Here is a 27,748-nt window from a genome sequence, read left to right as displayed (position 1 = left end):
CCTTTCTCTATTTAGAAAATAGTCTCCATCTTTACTCTTCCTACCAAAGTGCATAACCTCGTACTGTCGAACATTTTTATTCCACCTGCTATTTCTTTGCCCACTCTTTTAATCTGTTTGAATCATTGTGTAACCCTCTCACCTCCTCAACACTATCCAACCTATTTGTGTATCATCTGCCATTGCTGTGTCATTACTTACCCATCAGCTTACACATCAACAACAGCTGGAATTTTTTGCACTGCACAGTTTCTTATCGGGTCCTGCAAAAGTCTATCTTCACTTTCCTCATCTTCTATACACTGCCCTTTGGCAACATTATCTGAAGATACAGAATGTGTGCTCATGACACCTAAATCGATCTCTCAGATCATTCCACTGCTTCCAGGTATCAGACTGCTTGCTAAACACTCTGTCTTGAATAAAATAATTCTCAAGAGCTTCATGAGTCTTTAGAACTCTCACTCTTAAGAGGTAATGTAAGCAGAGTCCTTGAATATTTTTAAGACAGATGTAGTTTTTTTTAATAAGAAGGGAGGGGTATAGCCTATTGTGGGTAGGCAGGAATGCCAAGTAATCAGATCAGCCGTAATCTTATTTTAAGGCAGAGAAGGCTCGAGAGGTTGAGTGACCTACTCCTGCTCCTAGTCCGTATGTTCATAACCATAATTTCTCTCTTTTACACAGTCGGAAGGCCAAAGCCATTGTCTATGAACTCACAACATGAACTCCATTCTGCTTGCCAGCTGCTGTGTCAAATTAAAGACTGCTTACAACTGTGTCCTCCATTATCCCAAGCAACACTGAAAATACACAAGGGTGACAGGCAACATTGTCCTGAACACCGCAAAACACCTGGAAATTCAATCATGGAGATGATCAATGCAACAAAATTTACCGCTATATGTGGAACTGCTGGAATATCTGAGGTGCTGCTGATAGGCTTCAACAGAAACACAGATGAGAAGCAGCCATTATTGGAGCAATACTGTGACACAGATGGAGAAAAACATGGAAGGTCAATGCAACATGAATATTGTAATCATTGATCTATTGAAGACTTATGATCAAATAGAGATCATAAGGAAGAAAATCAGAGAAGGTGCTAGAATTCATGCAGTTCTTGAGAAGTACATGTGATTTTTACAGGACATATGTAAGTAGCGCCTGACAAGAAGCTGCTTGGCAAGACTGAGAGTTTCAAAGCCTTTGCTCTTTGTGATTTTCATAAATGTTCCAGCTGATTAAGAGAGGCAGGAAGTTCCATGGTCAATTATGTTTCCGGTTGACTTTGAGCTAAGGGTGGCAATGATGGGAATATGTCTGAGTATAGTGAGAATGGGGAAAAAACACTGGAAAATAGGACTAGACCCAAGATGCAATATATACACTGTCAATGTCAGATCAGGGGATAGGGGTTGGAGAGAAAGTGTGAAGGGTTTGGTGAAGATGTGGAGAAAGTGAGTAGTTTCAATTTCAAAGTGACATTTGGGGAGAAGATGGATGTATGAAAACGCAACATCTGACTGATGTAATTTGTAAGAATATATTATTTCATGGAATATAGATGTAGCTTTTGTTTCCCACCCGAAATACCCTTGAGCTGAATGACTTGTTTTTCATTTCAGAGGGTAGTTAAGAATCAACAATGTTATTCTGGATCTGGAGTTACATGTAGGTAAGAATGGTAGATTTCCTTTCCTCAAGAGCATTAGTAAACCAGATGGATTTTCTTAACATCCAATAACTTCTAATATCCCTCTGGTATGGTGGGTAATTTCCATGGTGAATTTAAGATTTAATTTCTTCCTGCAATCAAGGACACTGTACAGAGACTCAGGAATTTCAGCCCAGTTTTACACTGAGTACTACATTTTTCACCTAATCTCATTTTATGGTGGGTCTCCATAATGCTGATGGATCATCTTTCTCCATTTCCTCCAAGTGTTTTGCCACTGCATTCTTCCTTCAGACCTTTGGCCTTCTCCTTCTTGGCAGTCAAATCTCAATTTATCTCCCTCTCTCTGCAACAGATTATCATATCATTTCAAACCCGTCTACTTTCTTTAACTGTTGGATCGTGAACTTGACGTTCCTCATCATTCCACAGATCTATTTCAGCATCTGCAAGCTATTAATACCCCTATTTAATGTTCCTATCTTCCTAATTTTGCCAGAAGTTTCTGCACAACAACAAGCCTTGACTCAAAACTGCCTTGTAGATGCTTCTTTTTTCATTTTCACTGATATGTTTCTATTTGTCTACATTCCTTTACACTGTAGAGGAGTTAGTAATGTAGTGGTAATGCCATTGAGCTAGTAATCCAGATGCTCAGGCTAATGCTTTGAATACACAAGTTCAAGTCCCGCCATGGAAATTGTGAAATTAAAATACAATTAATAAGATCTGGAAGTGGAAACTAGAGTCATAGAGATGTACAGCACGGAAACAGATTCTTCAGTCCAACCTGTCCATGCTGACCAGATATCCCAACCCAATCTAGTCCCACCTGCCAGCACCCGGCCCATATCCCTCCAAACCCTTCCTATTCATATACCCATCCAGATGCCTTTTAAATGTTGCAATTGCACCAGCCTCCAATACTTCTTCTGGCAGTTCATTCCATTCACGTACCACCCTCTGCGTGAAAAAGTTGCACCTTTTATATCTTTCCCCTCTCACCCTAAACCTATGCCCTCTAGTTCTGGACTCCCCAACCCCAGGGAAAAGACTTTGTCTATTTATCCTTCCATGCCCCTCCTGATTAGTCTAATAATAGTAAGGCAATAAAGAAAGATCGTCCACCAGCATTCTGGAGAGATATTAGAAATGCAACCATGCATTGCAGCCATCAGTTACAAAGAATAGGTGCAGAAGATAGGACCAAAACCACACGGGATGATTTTCATAATCAGATTACTGCTCATGTTGTTTTTACTGAACAATCAGAATTATAATATTGCAATAAAAATTAATAAATCTTCAAGTAGAAGATATTGCAGTATCAGGTTCTGGTATAACTATATCACATCATCACAGAAGTATTATACTTTGCCAATATGCCCTCAAACTACACTCTGTTCCAAAATTATATCTCAGCAATCATCTGTTCACCCTGGACTCAGACCAAGAATAAAAATGAGCAAATGTGGGATCCAGCCATAAAGCAACTCTAGCCATTGAGTGGTAACAGCACACAAGGATATGCTTACAAAAAAGGAACATTAATATAACTCAAATATTTAGCAGATGAATTCAGCCCATTGATAATTGGAGCAATCTGTGATGGTATTTATCCAGCAAATCTATGATAAAACAAATTATTTATTTATAAAGTTTATAATACCAATTTAATTGAAATTAGAACTCACCATTACGACAGTGTTCATAGGGACTTCTGAACTGATAAACTCAATTCAGTATCTGACTCAGTGCGATTCTAAACATTACACACTATCATTTGCCAAGTTGATTCGGTTAGAAATGTGGCAACTGATATAAAATTTCTTTTAAATGGTTTAAATCATTTTGTTAGTCCCCACAGTCGCAATGTTGATAAGCGATGTCAGTGAAGTGGAAAGAATAATTTCTGCTTGTGGAACCCAATCAAGCACTCCCAGAACGAATCTAAATTATATGAATCCAAATGTGGTACCTTAACATAAGCCTCAGAACAAGCCCTAAAAAAGGTAGAGTAATGCTTGTCTTTCGTCATTGGGTTTAACTTCAAAGAGTGAGTAAAACTGTTAGCTTAGTGCTGGTAAATTTGGGCTGGTTTGTGCTTTGTTGACTCACATGAATGAGCAACCAAATTGAAAGTGCTCAAAATGATTTGTCTTGACCTAAAAGTAATCAAAAAGAAAGCATTCATTCAATCCATCATCTGGGCTGGTTGCCAGTGTACTGAGATAAAAGAACAGTCCCGAAACCCACCCACTTCTTTTGTGAATTGCTATATAATCTACTTCAATATAAGTTGGTAATAAAACGGAAAACGATTCCAACATCCATGCATTTCTAATGGGTAATGCTGTTAATTTTATCTCATTCAGAAAGTGGCTACTGAATAATGCAATGGTGTCTTGAACTTACTTTGAAAGATACTTTTAATGCATCTTTGTTATTTACATTTGATAAAGTGTGGAGTTTTCCCTCACAGTCATGTCAAACCATTCAGTCCTCTGGGACTTGATGCCCTCAAGCTGAGCAAAAGTGCTGTAATATAATCCTGTGGTAGTAAATTCGCTTGTCACAACAACATGACTTACATTATTTCAGGTTCACAAAACCAACAGTTTCTATCTAGTCACCATCATTGGCTAACAGGAAGCAGAGAGTACGAATAATAGGTCTTTTTCAGGCTGACAGGATATCATGTGGTGTGACACAGGGGTTCGTGCTGAGGCCTCAACTCTTTACAATTTACCAGAAGTCCCTAATTTACAAATGTCAAACTTACAAACACTTGTGCTCATGAATGTGATCCCTATAAATGGTCCATTAACAATAACTTTAAAGATCTGACATATGAACACCTCCTTGCAATTACGAATGGCTATTTTATATTGTCCTGTGTTGTGTTTTGACTTGCGTACAAATTGACTGCCTGTATATAAATAATTTGGATGAAGGTCTGGGAGGTGACTTTATTGAAGACAAAAAGATAGGTAGGAAAGTGAGTTGTGAAGGGGACATAGGGTGCCTAAGTAGATCAGTTAAGCAAGTGGGCAAAGATCTGGCAAGTGGATTACAATTTGAGAAAGTGTAAAATTGTCCATTTTGCAGGAAGAATAAAAAAGAAGCATGTTGTCTAAATGGTGAGAAGTTGCAGAGCTCTGAGATGCTGAGAGATCTGGATGTACTTATGCATGAATTGCAGAAAGTTATTGTACAGGTATAGCAAGTAATTAGGAAAGCTATTGAATTTTATTTTTTATTGTGAGGAGAATTGAATTTGAGAGTAGAGAGTTATGCAGCACATTGGTGAGACCACAGCTGGTGTACAACACTGATCACCATACTTCTGGAAGGATACAGTTCAGAGAATGTTTACTAGACAAATGCCTGAAAGGAATGCATTGCTTTATGAAGAAAGACTAGACAGGCTAGGCTAGTATCCTCTAGAATTTAGAACAGTCAGAGATGACTTAATTTTTTTATTCACTCATATGACATCGATATCACTGACTGGGCAGCATTTATGGCTCGTCCCTGGCTGCCATTGAACTGAGTGGCTTGCCAGGCCTTTTCATAGAGCAGTTGAGAGTCAACTAAAATGCTGTGGATCTGGAGTCACATGTAAGCCATATCAGGTGAAGATGGCAGATTTCCTTCCCTGTAGGACATTAGTGAACCAAATGGTTTTTCCCGACAACGAACAATGGTTTCATGGTCATCAGTACAGTCGTAATTCTAGATTTTATTTTGTTAACTTGAATTCAAATTCCACCACCTGCTGTGACGGGATTCAAACACAGGTCCCCAGAACATTAACTGAGTTTCTGGATTAATACTCTAGTGGTAATGTCACTAGGAGAAAGTGAGGGCTGCACACCAGAATTGAGAGTGTAGTGCTGGAAAAGCACAGCAGGTCAGGCAGTACCTGAGGAGCAGGAGAATCGATATTTCAGGCAAAAGCCTGATCTGCTGAGTTTTTCCAGCACCACACTCTCAACAATAATGTCAGTAGCCAACACATTCCCCCATCAATTGTAGAGATTGAATTGAAACATACAAGATCCTGGCGTGACTTTATTGAGTGAAGAAGCTAGAACTCAGGTCATAGTTTAAAAATAAGCACATGTCCAAGATGAGAAAGCATTTTTTCTCTTAGAGGGTTGAGAGTCTTTGAAATTCCCTTCTTCAAAAGGTAGGGGATGCAAATTATTTAAATATTTTTAAGGCAAACGTAGCTAGATTCTTGATTATCAAAGGAATGCAAGAATATGCAGGACTGTAGAGCTGAGGTTAGAAATCAGATCAGCCATGATCTTACTCAATGGCAGAGCAAGCTGAAAGAGTCAACTGGCCTGTTTGTGCTCCTTACTTGTCTGTTTGTATCCTCATCAACAAATGGATTTCTTTTGTAGAATTTTCATGAGCATGGATTCTAAATAACAACACAAACATTCAAGCATAGTAAATGCACACACAGTGTAGTTAAAGTAAATGGATGTTTCTGATATCAGCAAGTAGCGTTCCTTATGGGCATATGTTAGGTCAATGCAGAATTTATGATAAACACAATCAATATGGGCACTAAAAGAATAAGGTAAACATTTCCCGATAATTTCCTGATCATAGGTTAGTACAGGAGAATATACACAGGGTTTATAGCAAATACAGTTCAATGTGGACTACCTTCCAGATGACAACACAAATAAAATTTCATTCTCCTATTTTTCTTGCACATCCATTACATACAGTTATTTCCCTAATTGTTGGTGTAAATACAGTCATCTGCAGCCAGTCATCTGCAGATGACTCCTCTCGACTTCCTCCTCAGATATCCAGCAACACACTGTCTGTATTGAGTAAATTTGATTCACTGTATATGATGCTTTATGGTATATATAAACAATTTAGACTTGAATGTAGGAGGGTTGATAAGTAAATTCACAATGCTATGAACATTGATGGGGTGATAAATAGTGAGGAGGATAACCTTAGATTATACCTAAGGATGATATCGACTAGCTAGGTTGATCAATGGCAAATGGATTTTAATCCAGATAAGTGTGAGATGATCCACTTGGGCAGGACACAGATGGCAAGGGAATACATGATGAATGCTTGGACCATGAGAAGTACCAAGGATCAGACAGGCCTTGGTGTACAGGCCCAAGGGTTGCTTAAGGCAGCAGGACAGGTTCATAAAGAGGCTAGGAAGGCATGTGGGACACAAATTTATTAGCTGAGACATAGAGTGGAAGAGCAGGGAGGTGATGCTAAGCTGTATAAAACATCAATGAGGCCACAGCTAATCTGAGCAGTTCCAGAATCTACATTATATGAGGCATGTGGTTGTAATGGAGAGGGTGCAAAGGAGGTTTACCAGGATGTTACCTGGGCTGAAGAGTTTTAGTTATGAAGAGAAATTATCAGACTGGGGCAATTTTCTTTTGAGCAGAGGAAACTGAGAGGGGAATGACTGAGGTGGACAAGATTATGAGGGGTTAAAAAATGTGTTTTTTCCAGCACCACATTTTTCAACTCTGGTCTCCAGCATCTGCAATCTTCCCTTTCTCCAAAATTATGAGGGGTGCAGACAAGTCGACAGGAAGAAACCTTTCCTTTGATGGAGGAAGCAATGACTGGGGCATAGATTTAATGTCAGGGGCAAGAGGTTTAGAGGAGATGTAAGGAAAAGCATTTTCACCAAGAGGGTGGTGGGAATCACTGCCTGAAAGGGTGGAAGAGGTAGAAAACTCATAACATTTAACAATTTTATGGATGTGCACTTGCATTCCCAAGACATACAAGGCTGTGGGCCAAGTGCTGGAAAATGGATTAGAATGTTCAGATGGCTATTTTCAATCAGCACAGACCCAATGTGCCAAGGGCCTTTTTCTGTACTGTAAAACTCTATGACTCTATGATATAAAAAGCAGGCTGAGCAAACCAGGTACAGTAAAGGCTATGGGCCCTAACAACATACCATCTGTCATCCTGAAGACTTGTGCTCCAGAACTAGTTACACCTCAAGCCAAGCTGTTCCAATAGAGCTACGATACTGGCATCCACTCAACAATGTGGAAAAATACTCAAGCTGGCCCTGTTCACAATCTGGCCAATTGCTAACACGTTGATCTACTGTCAATCACCAGCAAAATGATAGAAGGTATTGCTTATAGCATTGTCAAATGACACTTAGAAATAAATAGTCTGCTCACCGGTGCAATTTGTGTTCTGCCAAGACCACCCGGCTCCTGTCTTCATTGCTGCCTTGATCAGAATGTGGACAACAGAGCCAAATTCCAGAGATGAAGTAAGAGTGATTACCCTTGATATAAAAGGACATGCAGACTGTGGCATCATCCCCAATAAATTGGAATCAGGAGGGAAAACCCGACTAGTTGACACAATATCTAACACAAAAGAAGCTATTTGCAGTCATTGGAGGCCAATCAGCCTCAGAACAACACATAGGAGTTCCTCAGGGTAGATATTTTCCATATCAATCTGTTCAAAGATGTTAATTCTGAAGCAGGTTGGACTTTAACCTAGCACATAGTAGAAAGGCTACCACTGCAACACAACAGCCCCTTTAGTTCCTCAGGGTCATGTTTTGGGTCCAACCACCTTCAGTTGCTTCATCAATCTCTTCAACATGCGATCACAAGTGGAGATGTTTGCCAATAATTGCACAATGCTCCATTTCATTTGTGACCTCTCAGATAATGAAGCTGCCTCTGCAGGTATACAGCAAGACTAGGACAATATTCAGATTTGGACAAATAAGTGACAAGAAACATTCCTGCTATGCAAGTGCTAAGCAATGACCATTTCCAACAAGAGAGAATTTAATGATCTCCTTTTGACACGCGATGGTATTCCCATCATTGAACACCTCCAATCAACAACATTAGGAGTTACCACTGATCAGAGATTTAACTGGACCAGCCACTTAGATGATGTAGCTACAAAAGCATGTTAGAGGCTGGGCAGAAGAACACATCACAACCTTAAGCATGCATACTTTGAGCAGAGCACCCACCATAAGGAAAAGGCACTGCCATTCACCATATCTATATCCCTCGTGATTTTAAAATGTTTCTATTTATCTCAGGTTTCGCTGGCATAATTTGTCGCAATGTGGATGTGATGCGGTTTGCAGCTGACTGAGAAAAGGTAACAAAAGAAAATACTAATTATAACAAACCTGACCATAAACAGAATAAACACTAACTTCATCACTGACCCACATTGAAGACTGGTGAAACTTAGTCTCTATTTGAACCTTATGTGGGAAGCTGGAAAAATGCCTGGTTTGAAGCAAGTGGGAGAATCTACAATGGGCCTGTCTTATTGCAAAATAAAGTAATAAATAGAATTAGCTGATTACTTACAAATTGTCCAAAGTTAAATAACTTTAAACCTTTATTGCCCTTTGAGAGAATTTTTGTGTGTTGAAGTAAACCTAAATGCGTAAGATGTAATTACAAACCACAACAAGTTTTGTGTATCCTGTTTAAGTCTCTTATGTACAATAAAGTTTGTTTTGTTTGACAAGTGGGAAACTTGGCATAGTTCTATTTATTAAAATGAGGTATTGGAATTCTTTTTCAAAGTTAACAATTTGAATTTGGATTGTAACACAATTTTCCCAACTGTAGCTCTGCCACCAATTTCAGGTTGGAGGGTAGCGGAGGGAACATCCAGGTAAAGTTTGAATCAGATGTGGAAACACAGAGAGGTTGATCAGTGTAAGATCTCAACATATAACTGGACTGTAACATAGAAGAGAGAGACAAAACTTTTTTGTGTTAAATGCTAGAAGTTTTAAATTTCATTCAGTGCACCTCCAACCTCCATTTCACCTTTGCCCTGATTCATCGGCCGTATCCATTCATTCCCTCATATGCTCAAAGATTCACATTTCCTAACGGCACTGATCATCAAGATATATTGAGCCACTCAGACAAGTTCTGCAGAATGAGAATTTACAAACTATCTTGTATTAGTCTTGCACTCTGGCTGCTGAGTAAGCAGGTTATACGTTCAAATATCATTACAATAGTGCCTGCATGCAAAATTACTTCATTGGATTTAAAGCACTGTGGATAATCCCAGGACATCAAAGATTAACTTTACCTTATATTTATACTGAGTTATACTGAAAGATTAGCAAGCTCAACAGACTGTGCTCAGCTGGATATTTCAATGGAAACATGGGATATTTTCAAAATGGTAGTCTCCTCTGGCTGGTGGCTGTAAGTCTCACATAAAATTCAGACTTTCAATCTTACATGCATGAGAAATAGGGCAAGTTTTAACTCTGGTGCATCTTTCATGTTTAAGCTAAGGGTATATCGATAGGGCAAAATAAAGAATTCTTCTCTGCATCTAGCCTGTGTCATATCTTGCCAGAAGTGTTTCAAATTTGCAATTATTCCCAGTGCTGGTATCAGTCATGATAAAATTGTATTCTTTATCATTGGCCCAGATCTTCTGACCTCTGAATGGTTTGCCACAGGATATAAAACCCAAGATGTGCATCAGTTTCCTGTGAAAGCCCCAACATGCTGATCCCAGTGGAACTGACTGGGAAATTTGAACCTCTGCAAGGCAAATCCCCCCACTCCCCAGAATCTTCTACAAAATAGGCAGTGTATTGAACCGTGAAGAGTAGCACAGGGCCTTGTTCAGATGGGCAAATGGGCCAAGGAGTGGCAGATGGAGTTTAATTTAGACAAATTTAAGATTAGATTAGTTTACTTACAGTGTGGAAACAGACCCTTCGGCCCAACAAGTCCACATCGACCCGCCGAAGCACAACCCACCCATACCCCTACATTTATTCCTTACCTAACACTACGGGCAATTTAGCAGGCCAATTCACCAGACCTGCACATCTTTGGACTGTGGGAGGAAACTGGAGCACCCGGAGGAAACCCACGCAGACACGGATAAAACGTGCAAACTCCACACAGTCGGGAATTGAACCCTAATCTCAGGCGCTGTGAGGCAGCAGTGCTAACCACTGGGCCACCGTGCCGCCCAGGTGTTGTAGTTTGGTCAGGCAAACCAAGGCGGGACTTGTACACTTAATGATAGGGTGCTGCGGAGTGTTGTCAAGCACAGATCTAAGGGTGCAGATGCATAGGTCCTTGAAAGTAGAGTTGCAGCGAGACAAGGTGGTGAAGAAGGTGTTTGACATGCTTGCCTTCATTGGTCAGAGCACTGTGTATAGGAGTTGGAATGTAATGTTGCGGCTGTACAGGACAATGGTGAGGCCACTTTTGGAATAGTGCGTACATTTCCAATTGCCTTTCGATAGGAAGGATGTTATTAACTTGAGAGGGTACATAAAAGATTACAAAGATGTTGCCAGGACAGGAGGGTTTGAGCCTCAGGGAGACACTGAATAGGTTGGGGCTATGTCTCCTGGAGCCTCGGAGGCTAAGGGGTGATCTTCGAGAAGTTTATAAAATCATGAGGGGTGTGAATCGGGGATATGGTCAAGGTCATTTTTCCCAGAGTAGGGGAGTCCAAATCTCGACGGCAAAAGTTTAAGTTAAGAGGAGAAAGATTTAAAAGGGATCTGAGGGGCAACTTTTTCATACAGAGATAGCACATGTATGAAACAAGCTGCCAGAGGTGGAGGCTGGTACAATTACAACTTTAAAAGTCATCTGGATAGGTATATGAATAGAAAGGGCTTGGGGGGACATGGGAAAAATGCTGGCAATTGGGACTAAATGAGATTGGGATGTCTGTTCGGTATGGATGAGTTGGACTGAAGCATCTGTTTCCACGATGTATATCTCTATGGCTTCATGACAGCTGTGCAGTACTTATCTATGTCGTTACCCAAAAAATGGAAAACAGAATAAACCTGGTCTAATTCTTGGTAATATCAAAAATTACTCCTCAATCATTCATATAGATGTCATCAAAAATCCTCTTACCTGCCCAACTTACCCACAATTCAGCCATCTAAGCTCCCTGAACACCCCCCCCCCCCAAACTATCTTTTCTGACCATGCTAAGATCCAACCATCCTGCAATCCAATCTGACTAGCCTTGATCTAACTAACCTTCCCAGCCCATGCCACCTCAGCCACCGAGCCAGTTAAACTTACCACACAGCATGCAGTAAAAAGGGGGTGTGGATTGTCTTGTCTTCGCTTTATTGCAACCTGATGGTCCCCTCCCCATCTGCACTCTGCATTTCTAGAGAAACCAGGTTCAGAAAGCCTATCAAGAGATGCAGAGTGGTGTCTAAGGAAGGAAGTTAAAGTGAAGCAGCAGTCCAATGATGATGATTCCAGTCCTCATATGGCACAATCCAATATACGTCAAATTCAGTTTAAACAATAGGTGCATTGAATGCAATAAGAGGAAATAAAAAATAAATGGTATCCTATTATACTTTCAAGTTATAAATGTAAATATCATCCTATTTAATTATCTACTAATTTATCTTTACTAAAGGGGTTAATAATCAGGGAACATAATCTAAGATATGAGGTAGAAGGCCTAATGGAGAGTTATGGGGAACTTTTGCAGTCAGGAATCTGGTGAGAATCTGGGGCTCACTGCCTGAAAGGCAGAGTTAGAAACTCTTTTAACATATAAGCAATGTTTAGATGTTTACTTGCAATGCCATAGTCTCCAGGGCAATGGACCAAAGCTGGAAAATGGGACTGTGTTGTCAGATTTTTGTTTGTATGGACATGATGGACAGAATGAGCGCCTTCTGTACTGTAAATGTCTATGAGTTTATGAAAGTGTTAAGCAGTGAAAATGGTTTAACTGCTCTCTGAGCACAAAATGTTTGCAGTATCATTTAATATTGTTATTTAAGAGACTCAGCAAGGGATCATAGTGCATCAAAATTTGTGAAGCATATAATACAGTGCACAAATCTATTTGAAGATTTTGAAGCAGTCACGTACATACTGCATGTTCATTTATAGACTTCCATGAACATTTATTTGGGTTCCATACATAGACCATGAGAGAAAATAAAAGCATATGAAATTAGAGGTAATCTTAGAATGAATGATAATTAGTTCTAGATTAGTGCTCAACAGGGGGGATAAATGGAATTTATTATGTTGATCATGATATAATAAATGATACTCTTCTGGAAACAGCACAGGCGCCTCTATATCTTAATTAGACATATCAACAACTTAGATGGAGGGATAAACAGTCGTTTAAACAAGTCTGCAGATGATGCAGTCAATGAGGAGACATAATAGATTATGTTTATGGGAAGAGGAAGCTCTAAGGGACATAGACAGGTTGAGTGAATTGAACACAATGTGACAGATGAGGTAACTCTGGGAAGCATGAGACATTAATTTCGGATACATGGTAGAAGAATCAGTAGACCTTCTTAATGGTGGAATGACTAGGAGCTGTGGAGGAGCATTGGGAGTTGGTTATGAACTCATAACTAGTAATAAAAACATTAATACAATTTTGACTTTTATCTCAAAGGAGCGTAAATTATAAAAAGAGCAAGTTATGCTTCAGTTGTGTCAAGTTTGGTCAGACTCTATCTCACATATGGAGTTCAGTTTTAGCTACCATGGGAAGAATAGAGCAGCTTTGCAGGAGCAGCACAAATTCACAAGTGACACAGGAGTGAAAACAATTAAATTATGGGGAGATGTTACGTAATCATGACATTAGTCTCTTCAGTTTAGACAGTTATGAGGTTGTGTTAATTGATATGTAAGAAAATTATGCAGGGAATAGACACTGAGGGTCAGAGTGCTGACAGTCAGATCATTTCTGGGTCCAAGCTCCATGCAATATAAGTGCCAGTGAGGTAATGTGATTTTTAAAAAATGAAGTTGCTAATTAATTCAGGGGAGAGTTGAGTACCCAACTAACTAGCACGAAGAGCAGCTTGGGGGTGGTTACCCCATAAAAAAGTGTGATTCTAGGAAGAAAACTGGGCTATTACTGGGCTTTCTGGCAGCTGATAGAATGCAGCAGGCAGGAGAGCTGAGGGATAGCAGTCTCACGATTCACCAAACTGTTCCAAACACACACTCAGGTACTTAACCCACTCTGCTTAAGCAGAGTGCCATTGCATGGACACTTCAATTTGACTCTTTTATAGATATACATGATCTTTGATGAATAGCCACCATACATAATGGCACAAAAACAGAAATTGCAGGAGAGTCTCAGCAGTCTGGCATTGAACATCACTGTTCTATAGAAAGGTCATTGAACCCAAAACATTAGCTCTGCTTTCTCTCCACGGATGCTGCCAGACCTCCTGAGATTCTCCTGCAATTTCTGTTTTTGTTTCTGATTCCTTGTATCCACAGTTCTTTAGATTTTTTAAACAATGGCTCCCTTACAGTTATGCAATAAACTGCCTTGACCGTTCACTCATCTCCGTTATTAGCATTGAAAATTCAATTCTGTGCCTCTTTAATCTGTTCTAGAGGAACAAAAAGACTGATGCACCATCTGAGTGTAGAAATTTATAATGCATGCCCACACCTGACCTTGTCTGCACTGGCAATTGAAAGTCTGGCTCAGAGAATCCATTTCCCCTGAAGGAGGATTTGTGAACAAGGAAGTATAGACTTAAACTGGACCTCAGCCATTTTGGTGTGAAATCAGGAAAATACTTTCACAGATAGGGTAATGAAAAATTGGAATTCTCCAACTTCTTAATGGTTGTGAATGATGAATTTCAATTCGAATTTCAGGACTGTGGTTGACAGAATTTAGGTGTGTAAGGTTTCCAAGGGATACAGTCAAAAAACTGGTTAACTCATTTGAGATTCAATTCAGGCAACAGAATTACATAGCATAATAAGTTGAACACCTGCGTATGTTATACATTCCTGAAATAAATTTAGTTCTGCCCTTGTAGATCAAAAAACAGACATATGTGGGTTTATGCTCAGTTTCCAGAAATGCATATGATCTGATCCCAAAACAAGAAAGGTATAAGCATACACTCAATGTAAAGGGCTTCTTCGTTAAAACTTCCAAATTTAAACATAAATAAATGATATTTTATGTGGATCTAATTTATGATTTGAGAAAAGCATTGTTTGCTTTTTGTGCAATGCCTCCTTGAAGCCAAAACTAAAACTGTAGATAACTTTGAAAGGAAGTAATTGGTTTCTTGGTTCATCATTAGATTTCAAGAAATGCTATGTAACCTGAGATTGTTTTGGGGATAAAAGTTGAAGCAAAAAGTGAATAGAAAGTAAATTTCCAACAATAAAATGTTCAGCAACTATCCACAGGTTCTCAGTAAGTACATAAATTTTGATTACAAGCAAACTTATTCTTCAAATAAATGGCAAATTAGTTATCAACTAAGCTATAGTGCAAATTGAACTATATCCTCTTTAATTGCAAACACATATTCATGCACAGACAGAACATCTCTCACACAAACACACACTGCAATTATGAGTGCAAATGTTACGGAAAACATAATGGATCAAGATGTCTATCATAAAGGATACAATGAGGTCTCTTTCTCTCACAGTCCCTTCAGTTTCTTGTCAACAAGTTCACATTGCTGTTGGTGCAGAATGGTGGGAAATCTTCAAACCCAGACTTAAGATTCTGCTGAGGCAATGTTAGAAATCCTGATATTTTGAAACTTTATCAAGTTTTTCCAAACTACTTCACTGAAAGACATGAGTGCTCCTTTTATTCCAAATTTTCACTCTTACCAACAGAGATTGACAGTGCTGAATCTCACAAAGTTCTTCAGCAATTGCCCACAGGTTTGAGGTGAAAGTGAGGACAGCAGATGCTGGAGATCAGAGTCAAGATTAGAGTGGTGCTGGAAAAGCACAGCAGGTCAGGCTGCATCTGAGGAGCAGGAAAATCAATGTTTTGGACAGGAGCCCTTAATCAGGAATCTAATTCTAGGTAAGTACTGAAAAACACCCATTGCCCCAGTCTAGACCCTGTTGCTAGATGAGTGTAGATCTATGAGTGGTCTTGAGGTCTTTTTATTCAACAAATAAAGCAATAAAACTTCACCCTTACCTCTCTCTAACTTTGCTGGACACTTTTTTTTCTAATTTGTTTTATTGTAAATAGCAAGTGGACAATATTATTCTTTATACTATAGAAGACATGCATCCCAGTTCCAAGCAATTACATGGCAAATCATTTGCAAACCCAGCAAAGTCGAAATATCCACCTCCCAGTGATCACAATCCATAAATATATGTTTCTATACCTGCCCAAACATGCTTCCATCCTTGGCAGATGAAAATCATTTTCAAAATGTGGTTCATTACCATGTAACATGATGCACATGCAATAAAACATTAAAAGTTACATTCTTTAATCCTCATTCACTCATTACACAAGATTTATACAATTTCTTACCACTTCTTATCTTCAAACAATATCAGCATCACCCATAATAATTTCTCAGAAATTACTTTATCTTTTCCAGTGAAATGAACAATTTTTATATTATAAAGTTAAATTATGCTATGTTGTCTTTGTAGTTATTACAATATATTAATACATCAAAGTAAATCACGCAACTAGTTACAAAATACACAACTTAGGTTTATAAGTGTTTAACATTTGGCAGTAGAATTTTTCAATATAAATATTACGACTTGACATTGCAACAATCCATTTTGATTTACTAAAAGCTGACAACACTTTATACCTATTGATATCCACAGTACTGTACTTGTAAGTGCACCTTCAATAAATTAATCAAAGTAAGGAATGAAGCTCTGCCATCCTACAATGAATTAGATATGAATCTGTTTTTGTTACTGTCTTTCTTTTAATGTGATTCATGCAGAATCTAATTGACCTGGTTTAAGTTATATTGAAAGGCTAGACAGGCTTGGACTCATTTTTACTGGAGTGAAGGAAATTGAGAGGTGACATAATATAGGTTCATAAAATCATGAGAGGTACAGATAAGGTTAAAGGTAGATGTATTTTCCCTAGGATAGGGCTTTTCAAGAATGGGGCATATTTATAAGGTGAGAGGAGAGAGACTTTAAAAAAAGACACAAAGGGCAAATGTTTTCAAAGAGGGTGGTTCATGTGTGTGAAATGAACTTCCTGGGGAAGTGATGGATGAGAGCACAGTTACAACATTTAAAAGACACTTAGATATGTACATGAATGGGAAAGGTTTGGATGGATTTAGGCCAGGTTCATGCAGGTGGGACTAGTTTAGTTGGGATTATGTTTGTTTGCGTGCTGTATGACCCCATGGCAATGAATCTATGACATATCCAATTTAGGAAGTAACAGTATGGGTGAACTCCAACTGCTTTGGCTAGGTTCAATCAAGTTATTTTCTGATGAACTGAATCACTATCCTCACTTCAACTTGTATATCTGGGCTTATAGGATAAGCGTGTTGTTTTATTTCTGCTGATTCCCCAAATCTATATCATGTTTGACAAAGTTTGACAAATCCCAAAGTAGTTCTACAGATTTCTTTGAATTTCATAAGCAATCGTAGTAGACCTTTCTATTGTCCTCCTCAAAATGTGAAATATGATGTCTAAGTGTTCCACTATTTCAGTCCTGGCAAACCCGATAGTGGGAGTTCAATCTCCTCTGACCTCACTCTTACTGTCTTTGTCATTCCTGACAATTCTCACCATCCGACATACTTGCTCCTTTTTATCTTCTTCTCAAAATTGGCAATGTTTTAACATATTTATGTGTTTTAACCAATTCTTTTACCTGCGATCTGGATTATTTATCAAATAATTCACATTAATTATCCTCTTATATTACGTTGTAAGAATGATCGAACATTGTTTTTTGAGATTTGTCCTGTGAAGGTAAAATATACTTGCACTTTAACCCCCGTTTGAAATCATCTGCTTTCAGAATGTTTGAATGCCCAATCCTTGCCTGTGAAGATTTCAATGTCCCTGCGTTGTTTTGCATGCTTCTGTGAGTCTTTCTTGTAACATGGACATATTGTCTAACATTGAGGATTGATGTTTCGGTCTTAAAAATGTTTCCATGACCAATTTTAATGTATGTCTCATCTCATGGCCAAAGATTGATTCAAATAGACTAAACCTATTTTGGGGAATCATTTTTGCGTTTTATTTGGGGAATCTCTGGTAAAAAATAAGAGGAAATCCAAACCATTATTGCATCTTGAGAATGTTCATAACCATATGCTCAAGAATCTTTTGGCATCCCTCTAATGTTCCATGTGTTGTGGATGATATGCAGTGGACTTCAATTACTTTATCCCAAATTTCTTATTATGTCTTGAGAAATTCAAGACAATGTTGAAACCTTGGTCTATCTGTACTTTAACTGGTAACTCATTACAAGTAAAAAATTGAGTTACTTGAGTTTTCACATTACTGGAGAAAGTGAGGTCTGCAGATGCTGGAGATCAGAGCTGAAAATGTGTTGCTGGAAAAGCGCAGCAGGTCAGGCAGCATCCAAGGAGCAGGAGATTCGATGTTTCGGGCATAAGCCCTTCTTCAAGAAAAAAGGGCTTATGCCCGAAAACTCGAATCTCCTGCTCCTTGGATGCTGCCTGACCTGCTGCGCTTTTCCAGCAACACATTTTCAGCTTTTCACATTACTGCTTCATCAGTAATTGTCCTAAGGAAAATAAAATTCTAAAAGTCGACTTGTCATATTCATAATCGTACGGATATAGTGGTATCCCATTTTGATTTCACCAATGGTCATAAACAGTCTATGAACACTACTGAATCAAGCATAGAATGCTGAAGAAACTCAGCAAATTTGTAGAGTGTAAAACAGAGGTAACTTTGACTCCAGTACGACTCTTTTTCAGAATTGTTCTGAAGAAAAGTAATACCAGATTCAAAATGTGAGCTCTCTCTCTAATACCAGACCTGCTGAGTCTCTCTACATTTTTGTGTTTGTTTCAAAGCCCCAGCATCCACAACACTGCTGAATAAGTTTTCAAAACTGATAAGGGTACTAATGGCGGCAGTTTGATCTTATGTTGAGATTTTCCCACATGATACATAGAGTATATTTTAGAGAAGTGCACTCCACACCTATGAAGACCTAGCCATTATTAATGCCTGCTTATCAATGCTTGAGTTTTGTATATTCCCATGGCTTGCCATTGGAATTTCATGTGCTACCCATAATATCTCTTTATGATATCTGGGCGGTACCACAATGTGATGAACAGTTGTTCGTTTTTCATCTACACATCTGTGTGGATATCTTCTCTTCATCACCAGAATTCCCATTATGACATAACAATCTAGAACAACTTCAGCTTCCACTCCAGCCTCAGTGATCACTGACTGTACTGACTTGCTTAAACTTAGATCATCTTGTTGTGTTTCAACTCAAGAAGACTTGCTAAACACTTCTTTTGAATTTCCTCATCTTTAAAAAAATGGCTCAACTCCTCCAACATCTACTTATGGTATCACTTTGAACTCTGCTGATGGGCTTTGCTTAGCCGTTGCTCTAGTCACTATGTATTATGGAAAAACATATGGGACTTGTTCTTGTCACTATTTTGTCTTTTTGAATTCACTCAGACTGTCTGTGTTTACGCCGAAGCTTTGTTCCAGCTTATTTATTCCCAGGAGTAAGTTAAACCTCTCTACAAGTAATGTCTGAACAATTCCAATTGTGTCTGTTCCAGACATTAAGTCACATTCTTATTGCACTTTATGCAAAGTAACTGGTATACATCCTCCACTTACTTTATTTATTAAAACTTTGGCTTGCAATGGAGTCTCTGGGGGACATTTGTCTTTCTCCAGCAAAAAAGTTTGCATAGTTCCTGTGTAACTTAATACAGTTGTGTGCTTAATCATACTATTTAATGAAAAGGAGGTGACATTTCCTTTTGATGGAAATTCTTTATATTCTCGTGTACTTTATCCACCTTTCCTACACTCACCGCAATATTTATGATCGGTCTCCTAGTTGTGTCTTTAAAGCCACAGTTTGCTCAGTGGTATTTTCTTTCTGAGCTCCTCTTCCGGATTCATTGTTACAGCTCCAGTAAGCCTCATGAGTTCCCCGTACAACTTCCACCAATCTGAATAAAGGTGTCTCACCTTGTTACAATGGAAACACTTTGCACTCAATTCTTACTTGAGAGAGAATACCTAGGGCATTTCCAGCTGTCCATTTTTAAAATTCTAGTTATTTTCCTTACCTTTGGTCTCCCACTTTCTCGGATTCAAATTGAAGACAGGAAAAGTGCTTGATTTATTGGATCAGTTCAAAATCATCAGCCATCTCTGCTGCCCCTCTAGCTGGTGCATCCTTCCGGGTTCTAATTACTAGAGATGCTCATATTTTAGTTTTTCACATTTTTGAATTCTTCGAGAGAATAACTTTTCAGAGTTTCACACATAGTATATACTCCCAATGATGTCCAAAATTATGCTTCTTCACTTTTTCAAATTCAGTCTAGTTCTGGCCAGGCTGTTTCCTTATGTTTTGAAAAGATTGTCTATATGCTTCAGAAACTAACTGATATACACCCAGAATAGTCTTTTTACTGCCCCAGAATCCATCAAAAACTCTTCTGACAATGATGCATATATCTCATGGGCTCCACTCGCCAACCTGCTCTGTACCAGCACTGGCCAGCTTTTCTTTGGCTACTTCATTTGTTTACCTACTGTTTTGAACAAAAGAAGGATTTCTCAAATTTCATTAGGACCTGTACAAGTTCAAACTTTTCCTTACTGGGCCTCAGGTTACAGCTAGACTATTCCTCATCAGGACTTCCCCTGGACTGACGTCATTTAATTAAAAATTCCAATGATTTCAGCTAAAGTTCTTTGTTTTGAATCTCCTTCGTTATCCTTTTCTCACTCCTCGACCTCTAAATTCAGGCTCTTAGGTGTTTTCACTATTTTCTTTTTCCTCTTTCTGAAGTTCAAGTTTAAACTGCTAACTCCTAATTTGCTTTCCATCCTTTCAATTCAAACTCCATTTCCGACTCTTTGCAATTCAAATTCTAACTGCTTCATTTCTTTTTAATGTTCAAACTGCTTTAACCAGAACAGAATCATTACTAACTCTGGTAACTCACTACTTGGAATACCTGGTGTCTCTTGTATTTCCATGAATCCCAAATGATGTGCGAGCATGCTAATTATCACTTCCTTCGTAGCTTTTGCAGGAAATTCCACCTTTAACTCCTTTGCCAAAGCTTACCTTCAGCTAAAATCTGTAAACCACTCAGGGATGCCGAATCCATTTTTAGATGGCTTTAGCTGTGTTTTTATATTCTGAGAACCCAGGTAACTGTCTTTTGCCTCTTTGCCATGTTGCTGTTATTCCGCATACTGTGTTACATTGTCTACATTCAATACCCATACCAAGTCCTTCAAGCATTGGCTACAACTCTCTTGGGAAGAACATTGGAAATCAAGGCCCACTACTCCATGAGGTATTTATCGTTTTGCACTTTATCAGTATGAAGCATGTGTGGCGACTTCAGATGGAACACTGCTGCTGAAGAATCTAACTCAGAGACTGAAACGATTCAGTGTGAAGTGAGAAATCCGACATTACCCAGGCTGAGTTGGAAAGACTGTGAGATTGCACACAGTGCCACATTTCTTCAGGAAGTAACACAAGCACTTGAAAATACAGGACTATAAAACATAGGAGCAGAAGTAGCCTTGACAGCCCACTGAGTCTACTCTGCCATTCAAGAGCTCATTTTGAAGACCTGATAATCCCCAACTCCATTTTCCTACCTTTGCACCATAACCCTTGATTCCTTTACCGATTAAAAGTCTATCTTTGCCTTAAATAAAAACTTAATGATGAAGATTAAACAGCCATTTGCAGTAGAGAACTCCACAGATTAACAACCCTTAGAGAGGAAATACTTCTTCACATCTTTCTTAAATGGGTGACCCCTTACACTGAGAATATGCTCTCTTGTCCCTATTCTTTCCCACAAGGTGAAACAACCTCTTTGTATCTTTTCTCTCAAGCCATCTAAGAGTCTTAAAGCTTTCAATACGGGTTCATCTAATTTTTCTAAACAAGTATCACCCAACCCATTTAAGGAAAGTTAGCATTTCATTGGAGGCAGTTCGGATTAGGATGATCGCCAGTGCAAGGATTGTCTTACAAGCAAAGGCTAGAACTCTACTTACTGGAGTTTAGAAGAATGAGAGGTGATCTGATTGAAATACAGAAATTTCTTCTCTTAAGGTTGAGAGTCTTTGGAACTCCTTGCCATACAGAGCTGTGGGGGAAACTTCCTTGTGTGTATTTAAGGCTAAGATAAATAGATTTTTGACCAATGGGGAAATAAAGGGCGACAGGGAAAATGCAGAAAAGTGGACATAAGGGATGTCATCAAGGAGCCAGATGGCCTAGTCTGTTGCCATTTCTTCTGGTCCTCTGGTCTTATTAACTGACTCAACCTCTCCTTCTCAGACAATGCCTCCACTCCCAGAATAAACCTTGTGAATCTTCTCTGAATTGCTCCAGCACCAGGCTGTCTTTCTTAGGTAGTGGGACCAAAACTATTCAAAGTATAACAGTTATAGTTTAACAGTTGTGGCATTCTACAGTTTTAGCAAGATTTCACTGTTTTTACATTCCATTCCTTTTGAAATAAAGTTTAACAGTCCAGTTGCCTTCCCTGGTTACCACTAAACTTGGATGCAACCTTCTGATTCTTGCACAAGAACTCCCAAGTGCCGTTTTGCAGTGGCTCCCCATAAAAATATTATTCAGCTCTTCCATTCTTCTTGCCAAAATACATATATTCACATTTCCCCCACATTATATTCCATCCATCAAGCTTCTGCCCACTAACTTATCCTGTCTATGTACCTCTCTAGACTCTATGTCATCCTCACTACTTGCCTTCCCATTTATTTTTGTGTCATCCATAAACTTACAACAAATCCAAAAACACCAGGGATCATCTTCATGAACTTTTTCTGAACCCCCTCCAATGAAGTGTCATCTTTCCTTGAGTAGGTTTTCTGATCCTTGTTGGTGCGCTTTCCGGTACTAGACTGTCCCACAACGGGTAACAGTCTCCCAGAATTCATCCTGTCAAGCCCCTTAAGAAGCCTATATGTTCAATCAGTTCACCTTAATTCTTCAACTTCAATGAGTAGAGTCCCAACCTGTTTAGCCTTTGCTCTTAAGACAATCCCTCTACCCCGGGGATCATCCTAGCAAAGCATCTCTGAAGTACTTCCAATGCAAAGATATCTTTCCTTAAATAAGCGTACCAAAACTGTTCACAGTGCTCCTGATAAAGTCTCACCAGAACTTTGTACAGTTTCAGTAAGACATCAATACTCTGATACTCCTTGAAATAAGGGCCAATATTCCATTAGCCTTCCTGATTACCTGCTGCATCTGGGTGTCAGCTTTCTGTGTTTTGTGCATAAGGACCCCAAGTACCTTTATTTTGCAGCTTTCTACAGTTTTTCTTCACTTACATAATATTTTGTTGTTTTGTTCTCCCTTCCAAAATGAACAACTGTAACTTAACCAGTTAGTATCTCTCCGTAAATAGTTTGTATCCATCTCGCACCTGTCTTTCCACCAACGTTTGAGTCGTGTGCAAATTTAGCTGGAGTATATACATTTCCTTCCTCCAAGTGATTAACATATTTTGTAAACAGATGCAGTCCCAGCATTAATCCCTGTGGAACTCCACTGATTATGGTTCACCAATCTGAAAAAGAACCCTTTATCCCCACTCACTGTTTCCAGGCCATTAGCCAATTCTCTACCCATGCCAATATGCTACCTCCAAGACTGTGAGTTCTTATGACTTAATCTTTCGTGAGGTACCTTGTCAAAATGCCTTCTGGAAGTTAAAATATAATATATCAACTGGTTCTGCTATCCCACTCTGATTGATAGCTTCCTCAAAAAACTCAAGTTAGTCAGACACAATTTCCCTTTCATGAAACCATGCTGACTGTGCTTGATTAAATTATGATTTTCCAAATGTTTTGCTATTACTTCCTGAGTAATTGATTCCAATACTTATCAACATTATACGTTAGGCTAATCGACCTGTACTTAATTGCTTTTTGCCTTCCTCTCTTTTTGAGAAACGTTGTCACATTAATAGTTTTTCAATCTGCAGGTACTTCTCCAGAATTCAAGGATTTTTTGGAAAATTACGACCAATGCAACCAAATCTCTGTAGAATCCTAGGATGCAAGCCATCAGGGCCAAGGAACTTACCTTCTTTATCCCCATTGGTTTGCCTAATTCTACTTCTCTTGTGATGATGATGATGGCATTCAATTCCTCCCCGGTACTCTTTAGCATCAATGCAATTTTAACAATTCCCCACTTCCCACTTATTATTTCTCCAGTCTCATTCTCGAAAGTGCTATGTTACATTTGGCCTCTCTCCACCTTTTTCTATATTTAAAGGAGCACCTACTATCTATTTTCATACTACTTGCTAATTTGACCTTCTTGTTTATTTTCACCTTTTACTATTTCCTAATTCATCTTTAGTTGGCTTTCAAAACCTTCCAGTCTCTCTGCATAGTTTTGTTTTGTTGTATTAAGTGCTTAAAGTGAAACCTTTCCATTTTAAATATCCTTCACCTTTTAACTAGTGTTTGATCAATATTGTGACCATTAAAATTTGTGACAGTGAAATGTAAATGTTTGTCCAGTAGTTTTCTTTCCATCAGCACGTGGGGATTTCTTTTATTTAAAGGTTACTGGTCCCTACAGGGATTGAAATTACTGGTTTTGCTCATTTTGCATTGTTCCCCTAATGGATAATTCACATCTCCACAAGGTGCTACTGGCTCTAGGTGACTGCTTTTTAAATGATTATTTTGTTAGCCATTTTCAATCTTGTAAAAAACATAATTGTGGACCATTCTTTCAATAAAGCAAACTTCCATAAAATGCAAAAACCTAACCCAATCATTGATAAGCAACTTATCCTGTTAGTGCTGATTATGTTAGTCACATTTGCAGAGTTTTAGCTGATCTCAACTTTACAGAAGGCAGGATAAGGGACACTGATCGGGGTGCCTAGTGACATCTAAATATAATAAAGGCTATTAAAGTTTTCAGCAGTAAAGCAGCTAAGGCAGGGACAGCATTGAAGGATGTTACAAAGATGGAATGAAAAGCCTTAGCATGGGCATTGATGTATGTTCATGAACTCAGTTAGGGATCAAATATGATATGAAGCTTTTGAAGAATCTGGTTCAGCTGCAGACATTCACCAAGAGGAGGAATAGAATTAGTAGCTAGAAAATGGATTATCACTCATCGTTACAATTGTAAAGAAATGCTGCACTGTTGGAGATTAGATTCTCTACAGTATGGAAACAGGCTCTTCAGCCCAACAAGTCCACACCACCCCTCCGAAGAAATACCCACCCAGACCCATTCCCCTACCCTATATTTACCCCTGACTAACGTACCTAACACTGTGGGCAATTTAGCACGGCCAATGCACCTGACCTGCACATCTTTGGATTGTGAGAGGAAACCGGAGCACCCGGAGGAAATCCATGCAGACATGGGGAGAATGTGCAAACTCCACACAGACAGGTGAGAATTGAACCCAGGTCCCTGGTGCTGTGAGGCAGCAATGCTAACCACTGAGCCACCGTGCCACCCTTAAATGTCTTCTTTCAGATGAGATCAGTTTTACGGATGTGAAGGCATCACAGAGGGTACAGAAAAGATTAATGAGATTAATTTAATGCATGAGGGACTTAGATAGAGACAGAACAGAAGATGAGGGGAGTTTATAGAGATGTTTTGAACAGGTTGGTGACTGTTGCCATTGACAGAAGGTGTGAGAACAAGGGGGCATGTATATAAGGTGATTGACAAAAGAAGCAATGGCAACATGAGGTTGTTTTTTAATACAGAAAGTGGTACTGCAACATATTGCCAAGAGTATGGAAGAGGCAGATTCAAGCATGGCTTTTGAGAGAGTATTATACAATCATCTGAACAGAACAGAATTGCAAGACTACGGAGAAAGTGTGAGGGATTAGGTCCAGCTGAATTGTTCTTGCTGAGAGATGGTACAGACAGAAAGGACCAAATAGCCCCCTTCTGTGCTATAACCTTGCTATGACTTTTAGGGAGAATACAGGAATTCATCCCTTGTTCTGTCTAATATTTGTTCCTCCATCAGCTTCTCTCACTGCTGTGAACAGAGTTGCTGCATGCAGTCCCATGTGGCTGGATGATAAAGGAAGCCCCTCCAGGACTCAGATAGGACAAAAGGGAATAGTTTCCTTGTGACACTATAATATAGGATATTATTTGTGATTTTGATAAAAGCCCACTTTGGGACTGATTGGAAGGATTCAAACATGGACTTCTGAAAAAAAAATCCACACGGTTTTCGGAGGCAGTAGGTTCAAGAATATAAAAAGGAAAGATAGGTTTCAAGGATATGCATCAGTTACTTTTCTTCCAGCCAGAAGTGATGGCAGATTTGTAGGAAAGTGAGACTACTTGAGGAAATTGACAATATAGTGCAACTTTTACGACCACAAAGCAAAGATATGTCTTCAGAAAATAGACTACATAGGATAAACCAGACAGTGTGATTACGTTGGAATCCAGCTTGATCGCTGTTACCCAATCGAACGTTTTATCAGGCAAACTTTAATGAGTTCTGACGAGGCATTTGTCTCCAGTGGACGTGCAAGTCACCTTTCCAGAAAATGTTACTGCTTCACAAACATTGTTTTCAAACATGTCTCACAGGCGCTATGCTGAAACATGCTGAAAGTTCATTATTTTTTCATAGACGAAAGCCAAGCAGGGATTAAAAAGTTTTTAGTCTCTCTAAAATGCATACATCGTGAAATTGCACAATGCAGTGATAGTATTGTGGTTTTTCTTTTCCTTCGCTAACAGCTTTGTGTGCAGATTAGCATCCACTACATCAGGAAGGATCTGGCATAAAATATGCTGCAACATTAAAGAAGCACCCATTATGGTATTATCCATATTACTGACAAATCCAATTAGGCATCAATGTAATCATGTCGTTCAGAGCGCAGTAAGTGTGCTTAAGGTAATACAGGATCAGAGCTCCGGATCTGTATCTGGCTCAAAATTGAATAACATATATAAGAGAGAGAGAGATCAAACCCGTGACTAATGTATTTCTTGTGGTGCTGTATTTGGATTCTTCTTGGGGTTTCAGTGATGAATACGCAAAATTTGACACAACATTGTCCATAACAGTTCATTTGTTGTTTCCATTTATTCTGTTTGTTGTTCTAAATAAGTGGAAATGGAACTGACCATTGAGAAGCGAAAAAAAACTTTCTAAATAGATATGAAAAACTCCCCCTTAATCATGAGTAACCCCCCTCTCCCCCCATAAAAAGTTATTTACATTGGTTTTATTGCATTGACTAGAATTACAGGTAGACATAAATGGAGATTAACCTGCCCCCGGTACGACAGAAAAAAAAGGCAGAAACGGTTCGGTGCTTACCGCCCTCCTTCTCATCAAAAACTGGCCGCTTTGAAGAACTGTTCGCTCCCATCCTCTCTCACCTCTGAGACCTTTAAGGAGGCGAGCCGCTGGCATTCCTTAGTGGGTTCGACACGGGGAGGGCTGTGGACGCGAGCATCTCCCTGCTGTCACTTCAATCTCACGGCCATAGCGTGCGGCTCCCCAGTCTGCAGCCTGTGTAAAGGTTGTGGAGTCTCTGAAAGGTGTTGGGAAGGGGGTTGCTGTTGGGAGAGGTGGTGGTGGTGGGGTGGTCGCTGAGTGGAATACTACTAGCTGGAGAACAGGGCACACGGACGGTGGCTTTGGAAGCAGCCCGCTAGCTTATTCCCACACCACCGGCACTGGTACATCGCGGGCAAGCGAGGAGTTCAGCTGCTGTTTGTGTTTCCACCTCATCCACACTCCCACCACCACCCCCAAAAACAAAAGTCCTCTCCTTCCTGACAATATCAAGCTGGGAAATGGCTCAATTTCGTTTTTCTTTTAAATTACGGCGAAGATCCAAGAGCAAAAGACAATGGCAGGGGGCTGCTGTGATTGCCTTGCTCCTCTCTCTCTCTCACACACAC

At 39.2% G+C, this 27,748-nt stretch overlaps 1 protein-coding gene across 1 annotated transcript in view; it reads right to left on the bottom strand.

Moving 5' to 3' along the window:
* LOC132826462 (serine/threonine-protein kinase 32C) overlaps nt 1-27,251 on the bottom strand; it is a 337,966-nt gene extending 310,715 nt beyond the window's left edge. Inside the window, exon 1 of the mRNA XM_060842398.1 lies at nt 27,159-27,251. Coding sequence (XP_060698381.1) covers nt 27,159-27,210 — 52 coding nt within the window. The 5' untranslated portion in view covers nt 27,211-27,251. The remainder of the gene's footprint in view (nt 1-27,158) is intronic.
* Between the last annotated feature and the right edge of the window lie 497 nt (nt 27,252-27,748).

This window comes from Hemiscyllium ocellatum, chromosome 22 (assembly GCF_020745735.1).
Source record: "Hemiscyllium ocellatum isolate sHemOce1 chromosome 22, sHemOce1.pat.X.cur, whole genome shotgun sequence".
In the NCBI taxonomy this organism is placed as follows: domain Eukaryota; kingdom Metazoa; phylum Chordata; class Chondrichthyes; order Orectolobiformes; family Hemiscylliidae; genus Hemiscyllium; species Hemiscyllium ocellatum.
This window is presented reverse-complemented; position numbering and strand designations above follow the sequence as displayed.